General features: G+C 37.2%; 1 protein-coding gene across 1 annotated transcript; it reads right to left on the bottom strand.

Annotated features, from left to right (window-relative positions):
• Window positions 1-694: 694 nt before the first annotated feature.
• LOC105010038 (cell wall protein DAN4) lies at window positions 695-24,954 on the bottom strand. Its single transcript, XM_034294020.1, has 38 exons — window positions 24,913-24,954; window positions 23,777-24,837; window positions 21,622-21,767; window positions 21,344-21,483; window positions 21,143-21,204; window positions 20,237-20,337; window positions 19,827-19,905; window positions 19,400-19,545; window positions 19,124-19,263; window positions 18,923-18,984; window positions 18,017-18,117; window positions 17,607-17,685; window positions 17,180-17,325; window positions 16,904-17,043; window positions 16,703-16,764; window positions 15,781-15,881; window positions 15,371-15,449; window positions 14,944-15,089; window positions 14,668-14,807; window positions 14,467-14,528; window positions 13,545-13,645; window positions 13,135-13,213; window positions 12,708-12,853; window positions 12,432-12,571; window positions 12,231-12,292; window positions 11,295-11,395; window positions 10,945-11,050; window positions 9,102-9,253; window positions 8,837-8,976; window positions 8,652-8,713; window positions 6,009-6,109; window positions 5,654-5,759; window positions 4,623-4,774; window positions 4,358-4,497; window positions 4,173-4,234; window positions 1,530-1,630; window positions 1,141-1,319; window positions 695-1,033 (listed from the first exon to the last, which is right to left on the bottom strand). Exons 2-38 carry the CDS (start codon window positions 24,241-24,243, stop codon window positions 938-940), a joined length of 4,425 nt encoding a protein of 1,474 aa, XP_034149911.1. The 5' UTR covers window positions 24,244-24,837; window positions 24,913-24,954; the 3' UTR covers window positions 695-937.

Genomic DNA, 24,954 nt, shown 5'->3' with positions numbered 1-24,954 from the left:
TTGTGCCCTGGCATGTGGCCTCTGTGCCCTAAAAACAAATGGTCAAATGGCCTTGCCCCTAAAATGATAAAATTCCAAACCTGATGACAGGACATACCATGTGCAAGCAATATCCAATAGATCACATGCAGGCAATGCAGAATAAGGCAACTTTGCAGGATCATGGCACTCACCTCGTTTGACATTTAGACTAAATAGTAGATAGGTCTGTATGCTGACGAGGAACATACTTGCTATAAGGAGCAATTAGCTCCGTCTTGATGGATTTTTGGCCACTTTGAATATGTGAATATAGCTTTTAAGAAAAAAACACCACTTTAGTAATTAATCTTCTCATAATTGATATTTGGCATCTGTGGACCCAGCTAATTAATCAGTGAGGCCAACAGAAACTTCATACAGTGTACACAGGAAGCCAGTTTAATGAATTTTTATTTTAAATACAAATAGGATACATTTCTGAACACTTCTATATGAATGTGGATGACACCATAAGTATAGATAATCCTGAATCCATCATGAATAATTACTTTTACTGCCCTTTACATATTTAACTTGTATTATGTTCATCAAACTGTTTGATAAATAAATAGCTGTATTGTAGAATTGTAAATAAAATGTATTAATAATATTTTAAATTAACTACAAACATTTTGAAAAAAATAAATATTTCCATCTATATACATTTATTAAAATATAAACTATAATTTGAATCAGTGGACAGCACAGCTTGAACACATAAATCACTAAATAAATACATAAATATACCCTATCCAGCTGATTCAAATCAGATATTTATTATAAAAAGTAGTGCATTTGGAACCACATAGAAAATATAAAAATTTAAGCCAGTCAATGCTTTATCTTTTAAGTGAAACAGTAATTAATGTGATGATAAAAAGAGAGATGACGGGCTATTCTTCTATGACTTGTCCTTTCAGAATAGTCCGTTTCTGGTGGTGTACTGTACATTGTAAGATCTGCGTCTGTGCCAGCGTCTCCTAATGGCAGCACAACAGCCACATAGCATGCACTGCAAAACAAAGTTGGAGAATTATCATACACTTTTACTTTTAAATAATTGCATAGATTTAGCATTATTTTTCCTAGGAATAAAAGTGTACAAAAGCCTATACGTACTGCTAGCAGAATCCATAGGGGAATAAGAATGATAGCAATGCCACAAGGAATGATAATGGCCAGAGCCCAGCCAGGAAAACCTCCGCCACTTGTGGTACTGAAAAAAGTGGTCAGTAAAAGGGTAGGAAGTGGTGTAGTGCTGGTTGTAGTTGTTGGGGCAGCGGTGGTTGTCAGCAAACCTAAAATAGAAATATAAAGGCTTTTAATTGGGTATTTCCATTATCATAAACCTTTCATATATTAATGTGTTTTCAATATTGAGAATTGCACCAGTTGTTATATTTGTCTCGAGCTAGGGAATAAACCTGGCCATGTAAGCCTAATGTTACTTGAAGATTTACATCTCACAGTCATAAGAAATATAACTATCTTAACAAATGACAACGTACCTGAAACTGTTAAAATGTCCTGTAAAAAGGCACTAGGAAGGTTGTTGTCTGCCTCGTTGTATACATACATCACGTCTGCCATAATTTGATTGCCAACCACACTGTAAAGGTAAAAATAGGTTGGAGTTAAAATGTTGCAGAGCTAACATGATTGCAAAAGGGTTGTCTCTAATGATCAATTAGCCTTTTAAAAGGATAAACTTGGAATAGTAAACACAATGTGCCATTTGAACACAGGATTCATGGTTGCTGATAATGGGCATTTATAAGCCTATGCAGATATCCCACTAAAAATAAGATGTTTTTCCAACTACAATAGCATTTACAATGTCTACACGGTTTTTCTGATCAATTTGATGTCATTATAAATTGACAGAAATTTTGAATTTCTTTCTTTCATAAAAGCTTGATAATAAAAATATTAAAAAAAAATATTGCAATACACAATAATTGCTATATTTTGACTGTTTACCAAAACTTCAAGTTACAGTTACATAATGGGCTTAAAGTGCAGTCTCTCAGCTTTAATTTGAGGTTACCTCAAATTCTGTAGAGGGGATTACATATCTTTAATATGTAGCCCCCTCTTTTTCAAGGTACCAAAAGTAATTGGACAATTCATTCAAAAGCTGTTTCATGGACAGGTGTGGGCTATTCCTTCATTATTTCTTTGTCATTTAAGGAGGTAAAAGGTCTGGAGTTGATTCCAAGTGTGGCATTCACATTTGGAAGCTGTTGCATGGAACCCATAACATGTGGTCAAAGGAGCTCTCAATGCAATTGAATCAGGTCATCTTTAGGCTGCAAAAAAAATCCATCAGAAACATTGCAGGATCATTAGGAATGGCCACATCAACAATTTGGTACATTCGGAGAAAAAAAGAATGGACTGTTGAGCTCTGCAACACAAAAAGGCCTGGACATCCATGGAAGACAAAAGTGGTGAAAGTTCGTAGTGGTGGATGAACGATCCTTTCCATGGTAAAGAAAAACCACTTCACAACATCCAGCCAAGAGAAGAACACTCTCCAGGATATACGCATATAATTTTTCAAGTATACCATGAAAAGAAGACTTGACAAGAGCAAATACAGAGGATTCACCACAAGATGTAAACCATTCATAAGCCTCAAGAACAGAAAGGCCAGATTAGACTTTGCCAAAAAACATTTAAAAAAAAAGTCAGCCCTGATCTGGAAAAGCTTTCTCAGGACAGATGAAACTAAAATCAACCAGTACCAAGAAAAAAGTATGGAGAGCGCTGGGAACGGATCATGATCCAAAGCATACCACATCATCTGTAAAACACAGTGGATGGTAGTGTGATGGTATGGGCATGCATGGCTTCCAATGGCACTGGGTCACTTGTGTTTATTGATGATTTGACAGAAGACAGAAGCAGCTAGATGACTTCTGAAGTGTATATGGATAAATTGTCTGCTCAGATTCACTTTACAGATGGACAATGACCCAAAACATACTGCGAAAGCAAGGAGTTTTTTAAGTTTAAGAAGTGGAATATTCTGCAATGGCCGAGTCAATCACTTGATCTCAACCTGATCCAGCGTGCATTTCACATGCTGAAGATAAAACTTAAGGCAGAAAGATCCTCAAACAAAAAAGAACTGAAGACAGCTGCATTTAAGGCCTGGCAAAGCATCACAAAGGAGGAAACCCAACGTTTGGTGATGTCCATTCATTTGGTGATGTCCATGTCCAAATATATCCGGACCTAATTGTATGTCATGGACGTAGTTCATAAATAGTTTCTCCTACTTCACAACATGGCAGGCCGGTCATAATTTGTTTTTCAGTTTGGCTCTGCGCCACCTCATTAATTCGGAGCAGGAAAACATCCATTGGTGTAGCCGCAAGGTTGTCAGCAGCCTGTTTAGCCTCAATACACATGCTGCAGGGACTTAAGAGCATGTTTTCGGTAGTTGTTCGTTCCCTTTTAAAATGTCCCTGCCTTATCGGATTTGCACGACATGTACGGCACTACGTGTCTCTTGCCGTTATTGTTTTTGACCCACGGAAACTGATGTTTCCCTGAATACAAAAATGATCGCATTCGCTTTGCCTCGTACGATGCCATGTTTGGGTCCCGCTCTAGAATGCACTATGAACTATGATTGGTCAAAATAGACGAGCCATGGAATATTATTGGTCAAAAAGATGACGCCGGTACTGTAACACACCGAATACTATGAATTTCAATGGGGAAAATGAGCACAGGCTCATACAGGAGGGACTAGAGAATTTGTCAGTATTAAAGGGAAAGTGGACCGTGAAAAATAGCTACAGTTTCTTGAAGAGAACCTACAATGGGAAGATGGTTCACGTTTCAACATGATGTTTTATATATTGTTCTTGTTAGTTTAATTACTACTAACTTTTAATACCACTACTTTTAATACTACTATTAATAATAAAAATGGAGAGGAATTTAGGAACCAAGCTCTAACAAAAATCTTTCAGCTGATTCTAAAACTGATAAACAACAGTTAAACTTACAAGATCAGTGTGCAGGTTTTTCTCTTTTAAAGGCTAATTTTAAAACATATAGAGTATTATCTGCAATAGTAAATTATATCACAATTTAAAGATTACACTTTTAACCTCTATTTTTTGTATTGTACTCACGTGAATCTGGCATTGGGAAAGGTAAACAATTTACCCTCCGGTTGACTGACAATATTATGGAGCTAGATGGAGAGATAACATCAAGTACTCTGATTAAATGGACAATTACAGAAGTTACTTACATTTATTTAGCATTTACTGTCCATGTTTTCAGATTGATGTAAAACTGTAAACATTTTACTTACTAGATTGTCAACTGAAACTTGTATCTGGTTGTAGGTGTCATTGGTGAAAGTAATTGTATCATTTTGACTTAGTGTCGCCACCATGGTTACATTGGTTATTTGGTAACCAAGGTCAATGGCAAATGAAGTATTTGTAAGTTCTGTGAGCACAAGAAACAGTCACATTTTTATCAGACAATTCAGTGCTATCATTTGAGTAGTACTGAAATGCTGAAACATTTAGGAAAATGCATATTTAGGAAGTTGTTTAAGTTGTTTTACTCACGGATATAAGTTGCATTCTTTAAGGTGGCTAGAGTGACAGTCCTGATTTGTTTAAATAATTGCTTGTTGATGATCCCAATGATAACATCCTTATTGGGGACAGGTTTGTTGAGCTGGAACAGCAGTCTCACAAAAACCACCACAGTGCCCGATCTGAGAGAAAGTGAAAATACAAAGCAAAATTCCTATTTCATATATTTCAGATAGAGTAGAAAAACTAGACCAAGGGAAAGTGAGACAGGCGGATGTGGGACTTAATCCTTATATATCTGGGGTCATGAGATATGCATTTAATTGGACAACTCATGTCATTTTACACATTCAAAATCACACTGTGAAACAAATGGTTTTAGGGTTAGAGTTTAGGCTTGTTCATTTCATTTTTATCAAAACATTCAGAACAAATGCATATTAACATTTTAGAGTTTAAGTACATTTTGTAAGGATGAACAAATAATACCACTAATACAATCAAAGTGGCTTGGTTTGAGAAGATTGATGCTACAGTAGGTAAAAAACGTTTGCAATGAATTGTATTTCACACAATGTTGAATAGATTTTTGAAAAAGCATTTGGTAATTATAAAGGAAAGTATTCAGACTCCATCACTTCCTCTGCATTTTGGTGTGTTTTTACCCAAACATTTTTTTGGGAGAATGTATGCACAGCCCTGTACATGCAAGTCTTGGAATTAGGTTCTGCTCCTCTAGGGTAACTCACTGCCATCACATGGTCATGTATACGATAATACCAACAATAACATAACCTTGATTTCATTAATGCAATTCCCATGGCAATGAGCAAGGTACACAATACCAATCCCCCACACAAGGAACACTGAACCGAACAGGTGGGGGAAGGAGTGGTGGGTGGGACGAACACATGCATGCAAGTACAAGCATAACCTGATGATTAAATAGGTAGGGATACAATCTGACATGTGATAGGAGCGATCCTGCATCATCTAATACGTTGCTGACCAATTACCACTCAGGTTTCCTGCAACAACTAATATTAAATAAACATGCTTACGTAGTTATAGGCATCACTGAAGCTGTAGAATTGGTTGTGAAGGCAGAAGCTGTGGTTGTTGTGGAAACAGCTGTAGTTGTTGGGGCAGTGGTGCTTGTCATGATACCTAGAAGGAAATGTAAAGTCATTGTAACAAAGTTGTGATAAAATGTCCTCCATAAGTATTGGGACAAACAGTTAAATTTTTTGACTGTAAAAAAATAAGAATATTGTTTTCAATATTGAGAATTGCACCAGTTGTTATATTTGTCTCTTGAGCTAGGGAATAAACCTGGCCATGTAAGACTAATGTTACTTGAAGATTTACATCTCACAGTCATAAGAAATATAACTATTTTAACAAATGACAACATACCTGAAACTGTTAAAATGTCCTGTAAAAAGGCACTAGGAAGGTTGTTGTCTGCCTCGTTGTATACATACATCACGTCTGCCATAATTTGATTGCCAACCACACTGTAAATGTAAAAATAGGTTGGAGTTAAAATGTTGCAGAGCTAACATGATTGCAAAAGGGTTGTCTCTAATGATCAATTAGCCTTTTAAAAGGATAAACTTGGAATAGTAAACACAATGTGCCATTTGAACACAGGATTCATGGTTGCTGATAATGGGCATTTATAAGCCTATGCAGATATCCCACTAAAAATAAGATGTTTTTCCAACTACAATAGCATTTACAATGTCTACACGGTTTTTCTGATCAATTTGATGTCATTATAAATTGACAGAAATTTTGAATTTCTTTCTTTCATAAAAGCTTGATAATAAAAATATTTAAAAAAAATATTGCAATACACAATAATTGCTATATTTTGACTGTTTACCAAAACTTCAAGTTACAGTTACATAATGGGCTTAAAGTGCAGTTTCTCAGCTTTAATTTGAGGTTACCTCAAATTCTGTAGAGGGGATTACATATCTTTAATATGTAGCCCCCTCTTTTTCAAGGTACCAAAAGTAATTGGACAATTCATTCAAAAGCTGTTTCATGGACAGGTGTGGGCTATTCCTTCATTATTTCTTTGTCATTTAAGGAGGTAAAAGGTCTGGAGTTGATTCCAAGTGTGGCATTCACATTTGGAAGCTGTTGCATGGAACCCATAACATGTGGTCAAAGGAGCTCTCAATGCAATTGAATCAGGTCATCTTTAGGCTGCAAAAAAAATCCATCAGAAACATTGCAGGATCATTAGGAGTGGCCACATCAACAGTTTGGTACATTCGGAGAAAAAAAGAATGCACTGTTGAGCTCTGCAACACAAAAAGGCCTGGACATTCATGGAAGACAAAAGTGGTGAAAGTTCGTAGTGGTGGATGAACGATCCTTTCCATGGTAAAGAAAAACCACTTCACAACATCCAGCCAAGAGAAGAACACTCTCCAGGATATACGCATATACTTTTTCAAGTATACCATGAAAAGAAGACTTGACAAGAGCAAATACAGAGGATTCACCACAAGATGTAAACCATTCATAAGCCGCAAGAACAGAAAGGCCAGATTAGACTTTGCCAAAAAACATTTAAAAAAAAAGTCAGCCCTGATCTGGAAAAGCTTTCTCAGGACAGATGAAACTAAAATCAACCAGTACCAAGAAAAAAGTATGGAGAACGCTGGGAACGGATCATGATCCAAAGCATACCACATCATCTGTAAAACACAGTGGATGGTAGTGTGATGGTATGGGCATGCATGGCTTCCAATGGCACTGGGTCACTTGTGTTTATTGATGATTTGACAGAAGACAGAAGCAGCTAGATGACTTCTGAAGTGTATATGGATAAATTGTCTGCTCAGATTCACTTTACAGATGGACAATGACCCAAAACATACTGCGAAAGCAAGGAGTTTTTTAAGTTTAAGAAGTGGAATATTCTGCAATGGCCGAGTCAATCACTTGATTTCAACCTGATCCAGCGTGCATTTCACATGCTGAAGATAAAACTTAAGGCAGAAAGATCCTCAAACAAAAAAGAACTGAAGACAGCTGCATTTAAGGCCTGGCAAAGCATCACAAAGGAGGAAACCCAGCGTTTGGTGATGTCCATTCATTTGGTGATGTCCATGTCCAAATATATCCGGACCTAATTGTATGTCATGGACGTAGTTCATAAATAGTTTCTCCTACTTCACAACATGGCAGGCCGGTCATAATTTGTTTTTCAGTTTGGCTCTGCGCCACCTCATTAATTCGGAGCAGGAAAACATCCATTGGTGTAGCCGCAAGGTTGTCAGCAGCCTGTTTAGCCTCAATACACATGCTGCAGGGACTTAAGAGCATGTTTTCGGTAGTTGTTCGTTCCCTTTTAAAATGTCCCTGCCTTATCGGATTTGCACGACATGTACGGCACTACGTGTCTCTTGCCGTTATTGTTTTTGACCCACGGAAACTGATGTTTCCCTGAATACAAAAATGATCGCATTCGCTTTGCCTCGTACGATGCCATGTTTGGGTCCCGCTCTAGAATGCACTATGGACTATGATTGGTCAAAATAGACAAGCCATGGAATATTATTGGTCAAAAAGATGACGCCGGTACTGTAACACACCGAATACTATGAATTTCAATGGGGAAAATGAGCACAGGCTCATACAGGAGGGACTAGAGAATTTGTCAGTATTAAAGGGAAAGTGGACCGTGAAACATAGCTACAGTTTCTTGAAGAGAACCTACAATGGGAAGATGGTTCACGTTTCAACATGATGTTTTATATATTGTTCTTGTTAGTTTAATTACTACTAACTTTTAATACCCCTAATTTTAATACCACTATTAATAATAAAAATGGAGAGGAATTTAGGAACCAAGCTCTAACAAAAATCTTTCAGCTGATTCAGAAACTGATAAACAACAGTTAAACTAACAAGATCAGTGTGCAGGTTTTTCTCTTTTAAAGGCTAATTTTAAAACATATAGAGTATTATCTGCAATAGTAAATTATATCACAATTTAAAGATTACACTTTTAACCTCTATTTTTTGTATTGTACTCACGTGAATCTGGCATTGGGAAAGGTAAACAATTTACCCTCCGGTTGACTGACAATATTATGGAGCTAGACGGAGAGATAACATCAAGTACTCTGATTAAATGGACAATTACAGAAGTTACTTACATTTATTTAGCATTTACTGTCCATGTTTTCAGATTGATGTAAAACTGTAAACATTTTACTTACTAGATTTTCAACTGAAACTTGTATCTGGTTGTAGGTGTCATTGGTGAAAGTAATTGTATCATTTTGACTTAGTGTCGCCACCATGGTTACATTGGTTATTTGGTAACCAAGGTCAATGGCAAATGAAGTATTTGTAAGTTCTGTGAGCACAAGAAACAGTCACATTTTTAGCAGACAATTCAGTGCTATCATTTGAGTAGGATTGAAATGCTGAAACATTTAGGAAAATGCATATTTAGGAAGTTGTTTAAGTTGTTTTACTCACGGATATAAGTTGCATTCTTTAAGGTGGCTAGAGTGACAGTCCTGATTTGATTAAATAATTGCTTGTTGATGATCCCAATGATAACATCCTTATTGGGGACAGGTGTGTTGAGCTGGAACAGCAGTCTCACAAAAACCACCACAGTGCCCGATCTGAGAGAAAGTGAAAATACATGACAAAATTCCAAATTCATTGCTAGATTTAGACAGAGTAAAAAAAAACATACCAAAGGAAAGTGAAACAGGTGGATGTGAGACCTAAACCTCAGATTTCTGGGGTCATGAGATATGCATTTAATTGGACAACTCATGTCATTTTACACATAAAAAATCAGAATCACACTGTAAAACAAATTGTTTCCTGGCTGACCTGGCTACGTTAATTTATAGAGTTAATTTATCATTTTCTTAATGTATTTTTGCTATCAAAATACATTGTGATAACACATTTTAGTTATTTTAAGTATATTGAAATGAAAAAATATATAATATCTCATACACATAAGTATTAAGACCCCTAATTCACTACTTTCTAGAAGCGCTTTTGGCAGCGATTACGGCTTCAAGTCTTCTGGGATATGCCTCATGGATTAGTTTTTGCTGAAGCACTGTGAAATATGTAGAGATAGTTATGTAACTGTCTATATCATTCCAGAGAAGATGGGTTTGTCAAAAGTGAGGAGGAGTTCACCACTCTGAGCGACTACACAGGGAAATAGTGCCACAATTTTTGAATTGTTTTCTCAACATAAAATTGAGAATGAGGAGAAATCTCTGCAGGGGACAAGGCCAAATTCCAACATTGGATGGCAGCAATGCATTAAAAACAGACACCTTTCTGTAGTGGAAATCATTGCACGGGCTCAGGAACACTTCCCAAAACCATTGTCTGTGAAATCAGTACATTGCTTCATCCACAAATGCAAGTTAGAACTAAAAAGATCCAGAACGCCGCCACCTTCTCTGGGCCCAAGCTTATTTAAGATGGACTAAGGTGAAGTGGAAAACTGTCCTATGTTCTGACAAATGAAGATTTGAAATAATTTTTGGGAATGCTGGACTAAAGTGGAGAGGGACCATCTGGCATGTCATCAGCGCACAGTTCAAATGCCAGCATTGGTGATGGTATGGGATTGCATTTGTGCACATGGCCTAGGTGCCTTTGCACATCTGTGAAAGCACCATTAATGCTCAATAATATATACAGGTTTTGGAGCAGCATATGCTGCCATCCAGACAACGTCTTTCTCAGGGAAGGCCTTAAGTATTTCAGCAAGACAATGCCAAACCACATTCTGTATGTATAAGAACAGCATGGCTCTGTAGTAAAAGAGTATGGCTCTTAAACAGGCCTGCCTGCAGTCTAGACCTGTCACCCAATGACAACATTTGGAGCATTATGAAATAAAAAATATGACGAAGGAGACGATAAAATGTTGAGCAGCAGAAATCCTATATGAGGCAAAAATGGGAAAACATTTCACTTCAAAAACTATAGGAATTGGACTCCTCTGTTCCCAAACGCTTACAGAGTACTGTTAATGAAAGAGGTGATGCAACACAGTGGTAAACACGCCCCTGTCCCAACTATTTTGAAACATGTTGCTGGCATCAAATTTGTTCAAAAACAAAAACCTTTCTCAGTTTCAACATATGTTGTTTTAGACAATTTTCAATTAAATATAAGGATAAATATTGTTTACGTCATTGCATTCTGTTGTTATTTGCATTTCACACTGTTTTTGGAAACTGGGTTGTAATTTTATGTTTTATAAGGCCTTTGAAAGTTGCACTTGTTGCACTGTTTATATCTGCAACAACTAATATTAAATAAACATGCTTACGTAGTTATAGGCATCACTGAAGCTGTAAAATTGGTTGTGAAGGCAGAAGCTGTGGTTGTTGTGGAAACAGTTGTAGTTGTTGGGGCAGTGGTGCTTGTCATGATACCTAGAAGGAAATGTAAAGTCATTGTAACAAAGTTGTGATAAAATTTCCTCCATAAGTATTGGGACAAACAGTTTAATTTCTTGACTGTAAAAAATAAAAAGTTTGGAATACAGCCTCCTCACTCCAATACAGAAATAATTACTAGTCAAATGTAATGCTTAGTGACACAGTATGTACATGCAGTGTTAAGACTGAATGATATAAAAATTAGCAATCAAATCAAATGAGCATGAATTCAGCATACCTGACACTTGTAGAACATCCTCTAAAAAGGCACTCGGAAGGTTGATGTCAGCGCTGTTGTATGCATACACCACACCTGCACTGATTTGATTGCTGACAACACTATTAAGAAAGAATGGGTTAGAAGGTTAAAATTGTACTGTTGATTTTGATAAACCAGACATGGTCATTTAAATTCTCCTTCAATGTATTTATTGTAGATATTTAAAGGAATATATTAGTACTGATCCACAAACTGGAACTTATGGAACGTGGTCCTTGTATATTTTCTAGCCGTAAAGAAAGCTTTGCTTTCATGATCTGCATGAATTCTAAGATTGCAGTTGAGAAAGCAGTGTGGTTTTCAGAGGGTGTAGAATTGTAGACTGAAAAATGGTTCTGGAAAAATTTGAGGGCTTTTGGCAATGACAAATGCACCTAATAAATTCATTAAAGGAGGTGCCATGCGAGGAACCTCTTTATACAGCAGTGATTAATGGAGGAACCTAACTGCTCAAGTAAACCTTTTTTAATTGGAAACAAAATATCTTTTAGATCTTTGCTGAACTAAGTGTGAATAATACTACTAATAAGAAGAAGGATCCTCTTCATCATAGTCATCATAACAATTTGGAGGTGGCAATTTGGAAATGAACCCCAAAAGGTCTTGGAAAGGTTTATTGGAAGAACCTATCTCTGCCAATGGCCATTCAGCAGATACGTAAGGTCTATAAACCAACAACAGTGATACTAGCATGACCAGTGTCCTGTTCATTTATTTCCTTGAGGTAACAATGAAAGGGAATATGTAAAAAGCTTATTGAAAGGGATTTCAATAATATGTTGTAGGGCTTTCAATTGCACAATATTCTGGTAACTGGTGAGATGCTCTAACTGCTAGGCAATCTAACGCCCATTTAGAACCTTTTTGATCATACGATTGTTGGAATGTACTCACGTGAACGTGGCGTTGGGAAGGTCATATTGTTTTCCCTCTGGTTTACTGACAACATTATAGAGCTAAAAGGAGACATTACATCAAGTTCTCTCTTAATATCATGACATGGATGTTTATGGAATTCAAATTTGTGCTTAGTGTTTTATAGCATGCAATTAGAGATTACAGTGAAACTTTCCTAATAATATGATAGTAACTTACTAGGCTGTCAATTGAATCCTGTATCTGGTTGTAAGTCTCACTGGTGAAGGTAAGTGCACCATTTGGGCTCACTGTCTCCTCCAAGGTTACATTGGTAATTTGGAATGCAAGTTCAATGGCAAATGAGTTGTTTGCAAGTGCTGTAAACAAAAAGGTTATGGAGCATTAGCTGCAAACACAATTCAGTACTACAATATAAGAGTTTCAACACTGAATTCTGTAGCGAAAGACACATTCAAGAAGTAATGAGTTATAAGACTAATTTGTTCAACTCACTGATATACTTAGCATTGTCCAAGTAGGTTTGTGGGAGGATTTGATTGGAAAGGTGGTTTTTAACAGCCCCAAGGACTTCTTCCGCAGTGGGGACGGATTTGTTGACTTGGAACGTGAGTCTAACCAAAACCAACACTGTGCCCGATCTGATAGAAAGTGAAAATATATACATACAAAATTGTTAATGGCACAAGCACATAGACACGTTTTGTCATTGAACAATGTGTCAATTCAATTAGAAGCGTTTTCATTCACAATGCATATTTACACATGCCCACAATTTGTTCAAATTATGTAGTGAGGCATTGGCATGAAAGGATTAAAACATGGCTGTTTATGGATTGCATATGGAGGATTTGTGATGCTTATAGAAGTTTGGGTTTGCATAAAGCAGCAACAACAAATGTTTTGAAATGTTTCTGCGTACTTGGTTGTAGACATCGCTGTAGATGTGGCTGTTGTGGCAGCAGCTGTGATTGTTGGGGCAATGGTGCTCATCACCAGACCTAGAATGAAAAGTAAAAGCCATTGTTATGAAGGTGTGATGCAGGGCCTTCTGTAGGTGTTGGGAATATTGGATTATATAGTATAATAAAAGAAAGATGTTTGAATAACTCCAATTATTTTGACAGTCCTGCATTTGACATTGTTTTCAAGACTGAGCATTGTACAAGTTGATATGTTGGTCTTTTGAACCAGATGGTTTACTTCCAAGATTGATGAATGCACATTTGCCCAAAGTCTGGCTCTGTCAGACTGTTAATACATGTGCTTTAAAGGCTCAGTGTCATCAAAAAACACAGCAAATCTCCAAAAATGACATCAAAGTCAGCATACCTGACACTTGTAGAACATCCTCTAAAAAGGCACTCGGAAGGTTGATGTCAGCACTGTTGTATGCATACACCACACCTGCACTGATTTGATTGCTGACAACACTATTAAGAAAGAATGGGTTAGAATGTTAAAGTTGAACTGTCGATTTTTATAAACCAGACATGGTCATTTAAATTCTCCTTCAATTTATTTATTGTAGATATTTAAAGGAATATATTAGTACTGATCCACATACTGGAACTTATGGAACGTGGTCCTTGTATATTTTCTAGCCGTAAAGAAAGCTTTGCTTTCATGATCTGCATGAATTCTAAGATTGCAGTTGAGAAAGCAGTGTGGTTTTCGGAGGGTGTAGAATTGTAGACTGAAAAATGGTTCTGGAAAAATTTGAGGGCTTTTGGCAATGACAAATGCACCTAATAAATTCATTAAAGGAGGTGCCATGCGAGGAACCTCTTTATACAGCAGTGATTAATGGAGGAACCTAACTGCTCAAGTAAACCTTTTTTAATTGGAAACAAAATATCTTTTAGATCTTTGCTGAACTAAGTGTGAATAATACTACTAATAAGAAGAAGGATCCTCTTCATCATAGTCATCATAACAATTTGGAAATGAACCCCAAAAGGTCTTGGAAAGGTTTATTGGAAGAACCTATCTCTGCCAATGGCCATTCAGCAGATACGTAAGGTCTATAAACCAACAACAGTGATACTAGCATGACCAGTGTCCTGTTCATTTATTTCCTTGAGGTAACAATGAAAGGGAATATGTAAAAAGCTTATTGAAAGGGATTTCAATAATATGTTGTAGGGCTTTCAATTGCACAATATTCTGGTAACTGGTGAGATGCTCTAACTGCTAGGCAATCTAACGCCCATTTAGAACCTTTTTGATCATACGATTGTTGGAATGTACTCACGTGAACGTGGCGTTGGGAAGGTCAAATTGTTTTCCCTCTGGTTTACTGACAATATTATAGAGCTAAAAGGAGACATTACATCAAGTTCTCTCTTAATATCATGACATGGATGTTTATGGAATTCAAATTTGTGCTTAGTGTTTTATAGCATGCAATTAGAGATTACAGTGAAACTTTCCTAATAATATGATAGTAACTTACTAGGCTGTCAATTGAATCCTGTATCTGGTTGTAAGTCTCACTGGTGAAGGTAAGTGCACCATTTGGGCTCACTGTCTCCTCCAAGGTTACATTGGTAATTTGGAATGCAAGTTCAATGGCAAATGAGTTGTTTGCAAGTGCTGTAAACAAAAAGGTTATGGAGCATTAGCTGCAAACACAATTCAGTACTACAATATAAGAGTTTCAACACTGAATTCTGTAGCGAAAGACACATTCAAGAAGTAATGAGTTATAAGACTAATTTGTTCAACTCACTGATATACTTAGCATTGTCCAAGTAGGTTTGTGGGAGGATTTGATTGGAAAGGTGGTTTTTAACAGCCCCAAGGACTTCTTCCGCAGTGGGGACGGATTTGTTGACTTGGAACGTGAGTCTAACCAAAACCAACACTGTGCCCGATCTGATAGAAAGTGAAAATATATACATACAAAATTGTTAATGGCACAAGCACATAGACACGTTTTGTCATTGAACAATGTGTCAATTCAATTAGAAGCGTTTTCATTCACAATGCATATTTACACATGCCCACAATTTGTTCAAATTATGTAGTGAGGCATTGGCATGAAAGGATTAAAACATGGCTGTTTATGGATTGCATATGGAGGATTTGTGATGCTTATAGAAGTTTGGGTTTGCATAAAGCAGCAACAACAAATGTTTTGAAATGTTTCTGCGTACTTGGTTGTAGACATCGCTGTAGATGTGGCTGTTGTGGCAGCAGCTGTGATTGTTGGGGCAATGGTGCTCATCACCAGACCTAGAATGAAAAGTAAAAGCCATTGTTATGAAGGTGTGATGCAGGGCCTTCTGTAGGTGTTGGGAATATTGGATTATATAGTATAATAAAAGAAAGATGTTTGAATAACTCCAATTATTTTGACAGTCCTGCATTTGACATTGTTTTCAAGACTGAGCATTGTACAAGTTGATATGTTGGTCTTTTGAACCAGATGGTTTACTTCCAAGATTGATGAATGCACATTTGCCCAAAGTCTGGCTCTGTCAGACTGTTAATACATGTGCTTTAAAGGCTCAGTGTCATCAAAAAACACAGCAAATCTCCAAAAATGACATCAAAGTCAGCATACCTGACACTTGTAGAACATCCTCTAAAAAGGCACTCGGAAGGTTGATGTCAGCACTGTTGTATGCATACACCACACCTGCACTGATTTGATTGCTGACAACACTATTAAGAAAGAATGGGTTAGAATGTTAAAGTTGAACTGTCGATTTTTATAAACCAGACATGGTCATTTAAATTCTCCTTCAATTTATTTATTGTAGATATTTAAAGGAATATATTAGTACTGATCCACATACTGGAACTTATGGAACGTGGTCCTTGTATATTTTCTAGCCGTAAAGAAAGCTTTGCTTTCATGATCTGCATGAATTCTAAGATTGCAGTTGAGAAAGCAGTGTGGTTTTCGGAGGGTGTAGAATTGTAGACTGAAAAATGGTTCTGGAAAAATTTGAGGGCTTTTGGCAATGACAAATGCACCTAATAAATTCATTAAAGGAGGTGCCATGCGAGGAAACTCTTTATACAGCAGTGATTAATGGAGGAACCTAACTGCTCAAGTAAACCTTTTTTAATTGGAAACAAAATATCTTTTAGATCTTTGCTGAACTAAGTGTGAATAATACTACTAATAAGAAGAAGGATCCTCTTCATCATAGTCATCATAACAATTTGGAAATGAACCCCAAAAGGTCTTGGAAAGGTTTATTGGAAGAACCTATCTCTGCCAATGGCCATTCAGCAGATACGTAAGGTCTATAAACCAACAACAGTGATACTAGCATGACCAGTGTCCTGTTCATTTATTTCCTTGAGGTAACAATGAAAGGGAATATGTAAAAAGCTTATTGAAAGGGATTTCAATAATATGTTGTAGGGCTTTCAATTGCACAATATTCTGGTAACTGGTGAGATGCTCTAACTGCTAGGCAATCTAACGCCCATTTAGAACCTTTTTGATCATACGATTGTTGGAATGTACTCACGTGAACGTGGCGTTGGGAAGGTCAAATTGTTTTCCCTCTGGTTTACTGACAATATTATAGAGCTAAAAGGAGACATTACATCAAGTTCTCTCTTAATATCATGACATGGATGTTTATGGAATTCAAATTTGTGCTTAGTGTTTTATAGCATGCAATTAGAGATTACAGTGAAACTTTCCTAATAATATGATAGTAACTTACTAGGCTGTCAATTGAATCCTGTATCTGGTTGTAAGTCTCACTGGTGAAGGTAAGTGCACCATTTGGGCTCACTGTCTCCTCCAAGGTTACATTGGTAATTTGGAATGCAAGTTCAATGGCAAATGAGTTGTTTGCAAGTGCTGTAAACAAAAAGGTTATGGAGCATTAGCTGCAAACACAATTCAGTACTACAATATAAGAGTTTCAACACTGAATTCTGTAGCGAAAGACACATTCAAGAAGTAATGAGTTATAAGACTAATTTGTTCAACTCACTGATATACTTAGCATTGTCCAAGTAGGTTTGTGGGAGGATTTGATTGGAAAGGTGGTTTTTAACAGCCCCAAGGACTTCTTCCGCAGTGGGGACGGATTTGTTGACTTGGAACGTGAGTCTAACCAAAACCAACACTGTGCCCGATCTGATAGAAAGTGAAAATATATACATACAAAATTGTTAATGGCACAAGCACATAGACACGTTTTGTCATTGAACAATGTGTCAATTCAATTAGAAGCGTTTTCATTCACAATGCATATTTACACATGCCCACAATTTGTTCAAATTATGTAGTGAGGCATTGGCATGAAAGGATTAAAACATGGCTGTTTATGGATTGCATATGGAGGATTTGTGATGCTTATAGAAGTTTGGGTTTGCATAAAGCAGCAACAACAAATGATTTGAAATGTTTCTGCGTACTTGGTTGTAGACATCGCTGTAGATGTGGCTGTTGTGGCAGCAGCTGTGGTTGTTGGGGCAATGGTGCTCATCACCAGACCTAGAATGAAAAGTAAAAGCCATTGTTATGAAGGTGTGATGCAGGGCCTTCTGTAGGTGTTGGGAATATTGGATTATATAGTATAATAAAAGAAAGATGTTTGAATAACTCCAATTATTTTGACAGTCCTGCATTTGACATTGTTTTCAAGACTGAGCATTGTACAAGTTGATATGTTGGTCTTTTGAACCAGATGGTTTACTTCCAAGATTGATGAATGCACATTTGCCCAAAGTCTGGCTCTGTCAGACTGTTAATACATGTGCTTTAAAGGCTCAGTGTCATCAAAAAACACAGCAAATCTCCAAAAATGACATCAAAGTCAGCATACCTGACACTTGTAGAACATCCTCTAAAAAGGCACTCGGAAGGTTGATGTCAGCACTGTTGTATGCATACACCACACCTGCACTGATTTGATTGCTGACAACACTATTAAGAAAGAATGGGTTAGAATGTTAAAGTTGAACTGTCGATTTTTATAAACCACACATGGTCATTTAAATTCTCCTTCAATTTATTTATTGTAGATATTTAAAGGAATATATTAGTACTGATCCACATACTGGAACTTATGGAACGTGGTCCTTGTATATTTTCTAGCCGTAAAGAAAGCTTTGCTTTCATGATCTGCATGAATTCTAAGATTGCAGTTGAGAAAGCAGTGTGGTTTTCGGAGGGTGTAGAATTGTAGACTGAAAAATGGTTCTGGAAAAATTTGAGGGCTTTTGGCAATGACAAATGCACCTAATAAATTCATTAAAGGAGGTGCCATGCGAGGAACCTCTTTATACAGCAGTGATTAATGGAGGAACCTAACTGCTCAAGTAAACCTTTTTTAATTGGAAACAAAATATCTTTTAGATCTTTGCTGAACTAAGTGTGAATAATACTACTAATAAGAAGAAGGATCCTCTTCATCATAGTCATCATAACAATTTGGAAATGAACCCCAAAAGGTCTTGGAAAGGTTTATTGGAAGAACCTATCTCTGCCAATGGCCATTCAGCAGATACGTAAGGTCTATAAACCAACAACAGTGATACTAGCATGACCAGTGTCCTGTTCATTTAATGAAAGGGAATATGTAAAAAGCTTATTGAAAGGGATTTCAATAATATGCTGTAGGGCTTTCAATTGAACAATATTCTGGTAACTGGTGAGATGCTCTAACTGCTAGGCAATCTAACGCCCATTTAGAACCTTTTTGATCATACGATTGTTGGAATGTACTCACGTGAACGTGGCGTTGGGAAGGTCAAATTGTTTTCCCTCTGGTTTACTGACAATATTATAGAGCTAAAAGGAGACATTACATCAAGTTCTCTCTTAATATCATGACATGGATGTTTATGGAATTCAAATTTGTGCTTAGTGTTTTATAGCATGCAATTAGAGATTACAGTGAAACTTTCCTAATAATATGATAGTAACTTACTAGGCTGTCAATTGAATCCTGTATCTGGTTGTAAGTCTCACTGGTGAAGGTAAGTGCACCATTTGGGCTCACTGTCTCCTCCAAGGTTACATTGGTAATTTGGAATGCAAGTTCAATGGCAAATGAGTTGTTTGCAAGTGCTGTAAACAAAAAGGTTATGGAGCATTAGCTGCAAACACAATTCAGTACTACAATATAAGAGTTTCAACACTGAATTCTGTAGCGAAAGACACATTCAAGAAGTAATGAGTTATAAGACTAATTTGTTCAACTCACTGATATACTTAGCATTGTCCAAGTAGGTTTGTGGGAGGATTTGATTGGAAAGGTGGTTTTTAACAGCCCCAAGGACTTCTTCCGCAGTGGGGACGGATTTGTTGACTTGGAACGTGAGTCTAACCAAAACCAACACTGTGCCCGATCTGATAGAAAGTGAAAATATATACATACAAAATTGTTAATGGCACAAGCACATAGACACGTTTTGTCATTGAACAATGTGTCAATTCAATTAGAAGCGTTTTCATTCACAATGCATATTTACACATGCCCACAATTTGTTCAAATTATGTAGTGAGGCATTGGCATGAAAGGATTAAAACATGGCTGTTTATGGATTGCATATGGAGGATTTGTGATGCTTATAGAAGTTTGGGTTTGCATAAAGCAGCAACAACAAATGATTTGAAATGTTTCTGCGTACTTGGTTGTAGACATCGCTGTAGATGTGGCTGTTGTGGCAGCAGCTGTGGTTGTTGGGGCAATGGTGCTCATCACCAGACCTAGAATGAAAAGTAAAAGCCATTGTTATGAAGGTGTGATGCAGGGCCTTCTGTAGGTGTTGGGAATATTGGATTATATAGTATAATAAAAGAAAGATGTTTGAATAACTCCAATTATTTTGACAGTCCTGCATTTGACATTGTTTTCAAGACTGAGCATTGTACAAGTTGATATGTTGGTCTTTTGAACCAGATGGTTTACTTCCAAGATTGATGAATGCACATTTGCCCAAAGTCTGGCTCTGTCAGACTGTTAATACATGTGCTTTAAAGGCTCAGTGTCATCAAAAAACACAGCAAATCTCCAAAAATGACATCAAAGTCAGCATACCTGACACTTGTAGAACATCCTCTAAAAAGGCACTCGGAAGGTTGATGTCAGCACTGTTGTATGCATACACCACACCTGCACTGATTTGATTGCTGACAACACTATTAAGAAAGAATGGGTTAGAATGTTAAAGTTGAACTGTCGATTTTTATAAACCAGACATGGTCATTTAAATTCTCCTTCAATTTATTTATTGTAGATATTTAAAGGAATATATTAGTACTGATCCACATACTGGAACTTATGGAACGTGGTCCTTGTATATTTTCTAGCCGTAAAGAAAGCTTTGCTTTCATGATCTGCATGAATTCTAAGATTGCAGTTGAGAAAGCAGTGTGGTTTTCGGAGGGTGTAGAATTGTAGACTGAAAAATGGTTCTGGAAAAATTTGAGGGCTTTTGGCAATGACAAATGCACCTAATAAATTCATTAAAGGAGGTGCCATGCGAGGAACCTCTTTATACAGCAGTGATTAATGGAGGAACCTAACTGCTCAAGTAAACCTTTTTTAATTGGAAACAAAATATCTTTTAGATCTTTGCTGAACTAAGTGTGAATAATACTACTAATAAGAAGAAGGATCCTCTTCATCATAGTCATCATAACAATTTGGAAATGAACCCCAAAAGGTCTTGGAAAGGTTTATTGGAAGAACCTATCTCTGCCAATGGCCATTCAGCAGATACGTAAGGTCTATAAACCAACAACAGTGATACTAGCATGACCAGTGTCCTGTTCATTTAATGAAAGGGAATATGTAAAAAGCTTATTGAAAGGGATTACAATAATATGTTGTAAGGCTTTCAATTGAACAATATTCTGGTAACTGGTGAGATGCTCTAACTGCTAGGCAATCTAACGCCCATTTAGAACCTTTTTGATCATACGATTGTTGGAATGTACTCACGTGAACGTGGCGTTGGGAAGGTCAAATTGTTTTCCCTCTGGTTTACTGACAATATTATAGAGCTAAAAGGAGACATTACATCAAGTTCTCTCTTAATATCATGACATGGATGTTTATGGAATTCAAAATTGTGCTTAGTGTTTTATAGCATGCAATTACAGATTACAGTGCAACTTTCCTAATAATATGATAGTAACTTACTAGGCTGTCAATTGAATCCTGTATCTGGTTGTAAGTCTCACTGGTGAAGGTAAGTGCACCATTTGGGCTCACTGTCTCCTCCAAGGTTACATTGGTAATTTGGAATGCAAGTTCAATGGCAAATGAGTTGTTTGCAAGTGCTGTAAACAAAAAGGTTATGGAGTATTAGCTGCAAACACAATTCAGTACTACAATATAGGAGTTTCAACTCTGAATTCTGTAGCGAAAGACACATTCACAGGAAGTAATGAGTTATAAGACTAATTTGTTCAACTCACTGATATAATTAGCATTGTCCAAGTAGGTTTGTGGGAGGAATTGATTGGAAAGGTGGTTTTTAACAGCCCCAAGGACTTCTTCCGCAGTGGGGACGGATTTGTTGACTTGGAACGTGAGTCTAACCAAAACCAACACTGTGCCCGATCTGATAGAAAGTGAAAATATATACATACAAAATTGTTAATGGCACAAGCACATAGAAACGTTTTGTCATTGAACAATGTGTCAATTCAATTAGAAACATTTTCATTCACAATGCATATTTACACATTCAAATTACACATTCAAATTACACAATTTACACATTGTTCAAATTATGTTGTGAAGCATTGGCATGAAAGAATTAAAACATGGCCTAGCCCAATGTAATTAATTGCCTATCATTTGGAGTAGGGAATATAGCCTTGCATTGTAAACAAATAAATAGTTATTATTTACAAATAAATTGTATTATGTTCCACTGCCCATGCAACAGACAATTTGTGCTGGTTTGGTGAATATTTTGCTCTGTTTACGCTACATTAATCTCTATGGTTTTGTATTTACTATACAGTATTCATCTTACTGTTTTAATCCTGTATTTGGCTTTTGTCTGAATTATTTATTGCAAAATATAGTTTTGGTGTTCAAGGGAGAAAGTTCACTATGCATTTTTTGTTTTTATACCTGAATGAAGTCATGTATAATTATTTAGTCTAATATATTTGTTGAATCTTACTCTTCATTAAAATAATAATTCAGAGATAATTCAGAGATGATCGGGTGTGAATGCGATTTTGTTTTTCTCTCCTAATAAATACAGTAACAGTGTAAAGTTTGTTGAAATGGTGATTGTTGAAGAATATTCTAGTATTTCTTTAAGTGAATAATTATTTCGTAATTTTGATAAATTAGTCTACACAAGAACGTAACGCTAAGTGCCGTGGGCTGTTGGCGATTAAGTCAGAAAACAGGCAGAATGAAAGGTAAATAGTCTCTAAATAGTTTTCCGTTTGTATGCTTAGAATTCTGACAATGGAACAATGTAATATATGCCTATTTAGGAAAAGTCATGGAAGGAGGAGGGTGTAGCTTTCAAAATGGCAGTTTTATTTTAATTACAAACTCAAGTGCCAATTCTAAGAGGCATTTAGCGGTCCTAGTGTTATAAGGTATGCTACTATTATTCTTTATATTTTACAACATAAATATTTCAGTAACAAAAGAGGATATCCGCACACTAAGATTCAATGCCGTATTACATGGATTTTTCATCAAGTTAAAAAGTCATTTTTCTGTTACTACGTTAATTCTTGGTTCTCCTGCCCCTTAGCAACAGAGAGGTTGTGACAACTGCGCCATCTGCTGCCTCTCCCCCGTTTCGTGCAAGTTCAATGTTATTTGCGTTCTGACACCACCACCCAGTTCATCTTTCATCACTCACTCCTGTCTCGTTAATCACACACACACCTGATTCCCATCAAGTCTTCAACCCAGTCAAATATATATGTTCCTTCTGCTCCCCTTGTCTTTGTGTGTGATTGTCTCCAACAGGCTTTGGATACTTTTCAGTTTATTGTTTTCATTACGACCTTTACTGTTTGGTCTAGTAATTCTGCCTCCTGTCTAAGAGGTTGGTAATGAATACTCCTTCGATTAAGCTCCGCTTTTTTATATGAAGTCCTTACAGAGGTGTGCGGCTCGTCCTAGTTTGCAATACATTATGTAATTTTCTTGCCTCATAATAGGAAACGGATAAAGTTGAAAGTTGAACCGCCACATTAATAAAATAGTAAGAAATTACAGGGGCATCACCAGAGCCTGTGCTCCGGGGTTCTAACCAGCCCCAGCAGGTTTTTGTTTTGAGATCTGCAAATTTCTATTGTGAACCTTTCTAGTGGGTCTCTTATATGACTATCCAGGATGTTAGCCATCCTGACACATGGCTAAAATAATTTTATTGAATCCAAAATAGTGACTTAATGTTGATGGCAGATAATGTCTCAGTTAAAGATAAAAGGCATAGCAAAATAACATTACGTATATATTCTTCAGTGGTTGAGTTTTCAAAATATTTCTTTTCGACATGAATATTTACACCTCACGTGACCAATTATGTGCATACAAGTTGCACATTGTTTAAAATAGAAAAACAAGAATACAATTCTTGCTTACTTCATTGTAGATGTCACTGAAGCTATAGAATATGTAGTTGTTGAAGCAGCCATTGTAGTTGTGGTTGATGTGGAAACAGATACGTTCTTTGCGGGGATGGTTGTAGTTTGTGTGGCTGCAGCTTTGTTTGTTGTGGGAGCAGCTGAAATTATTGTGGCAGCAGCAGTGACTGTTGTGGTAGCATCTGAGATTGTTCTGGGAGCAGTGGTAGTTGTTGTTGATGCAGCAGTGGCTGGTGTCAAAGAAGCTATTACTGTAGGATTCATGGTGGTTGTTGTTGCATCATATGTGCTGATAGTGCGAGAAGTAGTAGTTGTTGTGGAAGCAGCTGTATTTGTTGTGCTAACCTCTGTGGTTGATGTGGGCATAAATGTGGTTGTTGTGTAAATAGCTGTGGTTGGTGTGGGAGGTTCTTTGGTAGTTGTGGTAATAGCTGTGGTTCTCGTGCTAGCCTCTGTGGGTATCATGGGAGTAGCTGTGATTGTTGTGGCAGCAGCGTTTGTTGTAGGAGCAGACAAATTTGTTGTGGAAGCATATGTTATTGCTGAAGTAGGAGTTGTGGTAGTTGTGGTTGTAGTGGCAGCCTCTATTGTTACAGCTGGAGCAGCTGTGGTTGATTTAGCAGCAGCTGTGACTAGTGTGGGAGCGTCAGTTGTTGTGGCAGCAGCTGTAGCTGTTGTGGCAGCAGCTGTAGCTGTTGTGGCAGCAGCTGTAGCTGTTGTGGCAGCAGCTGTAGCTGTTGTGGCAGCCTCTGTGGTTGTTGTGGGAGGAGCTATGGTTGTTGTGGGAGAAGCTGTGGTTGCTGTGGGAGGAGCTGTGGTACTTTTGGCAGCCTCTGTGGTTGTTGTGGGAACAGACAAGGTTGTTGTGGCTGCCTCTGTGGTTTTTGAGGCCGACTCTGTGGTTGTTGTGGTGGCAGCTGTTGTTGTTGGAACAGTCAAGGTTGTTGTGGCAGCCTCTGTGGTTGTTGTGGGACGAGCTGTGGTTGTTGTGGGAGGAGCTGTAGTAGTTTCGGCTGGCTCTGTTGTTGTGGTGGCAGCCTCTGTGGATGTTGTTGAAGCCTCTGTGGATGTTGTTGAAGCCTCTGTGCTTGTTGTGGGAGGAGCAGCCTCTGTGCTTGTTGTGGAAGGAGCAGCCTCTGTGCTTGTTGTGGGAGGAGCAGCCTCTGTGCTTGTTGT

The sequence above is a fragment of the Esox lucius genome, chromosome 9 (assembly GCF_011004845.1).
Source record: "Esox lucius isolate fEsoLuc1 chromosome 9, fEsoLuc1.pri, whole genome shotgun sequence".
Taxonomy (NCBI): Eukaryota; Metazoa; Chordata; class Actinopteri; order Esociformes; family Esocidae; genus Esox; species Esox lucius.
The sequence above is the reverse complement of the archived record's forward strand: the minus strand, read 5'-3'. Positions and strand labels throughout refer to the sequence as shown.

Coding starts and splice junctions, on each gene's coding strand:
- LOC105010038 (XM_034294020.1), bottom strand. CDS start 24,243: ATGATACCCACAGAGGCTAGCACGAGAACCACAGCTATTACCACAACT. Junction 20,338..21,142: donor CTTCCCAACGCCACGTTCAC/GTGAGTACATTC, acceptor CTTTCTTAATAG/TGTTGTCAGCAATCAAATCA. Junction 8,977..9,101: donor AAAGAATGCAACTTATATCC/GTGAGTAAAACA, acceptor TTGTGCTCACAG/AACTTACAAATACTTCATTT.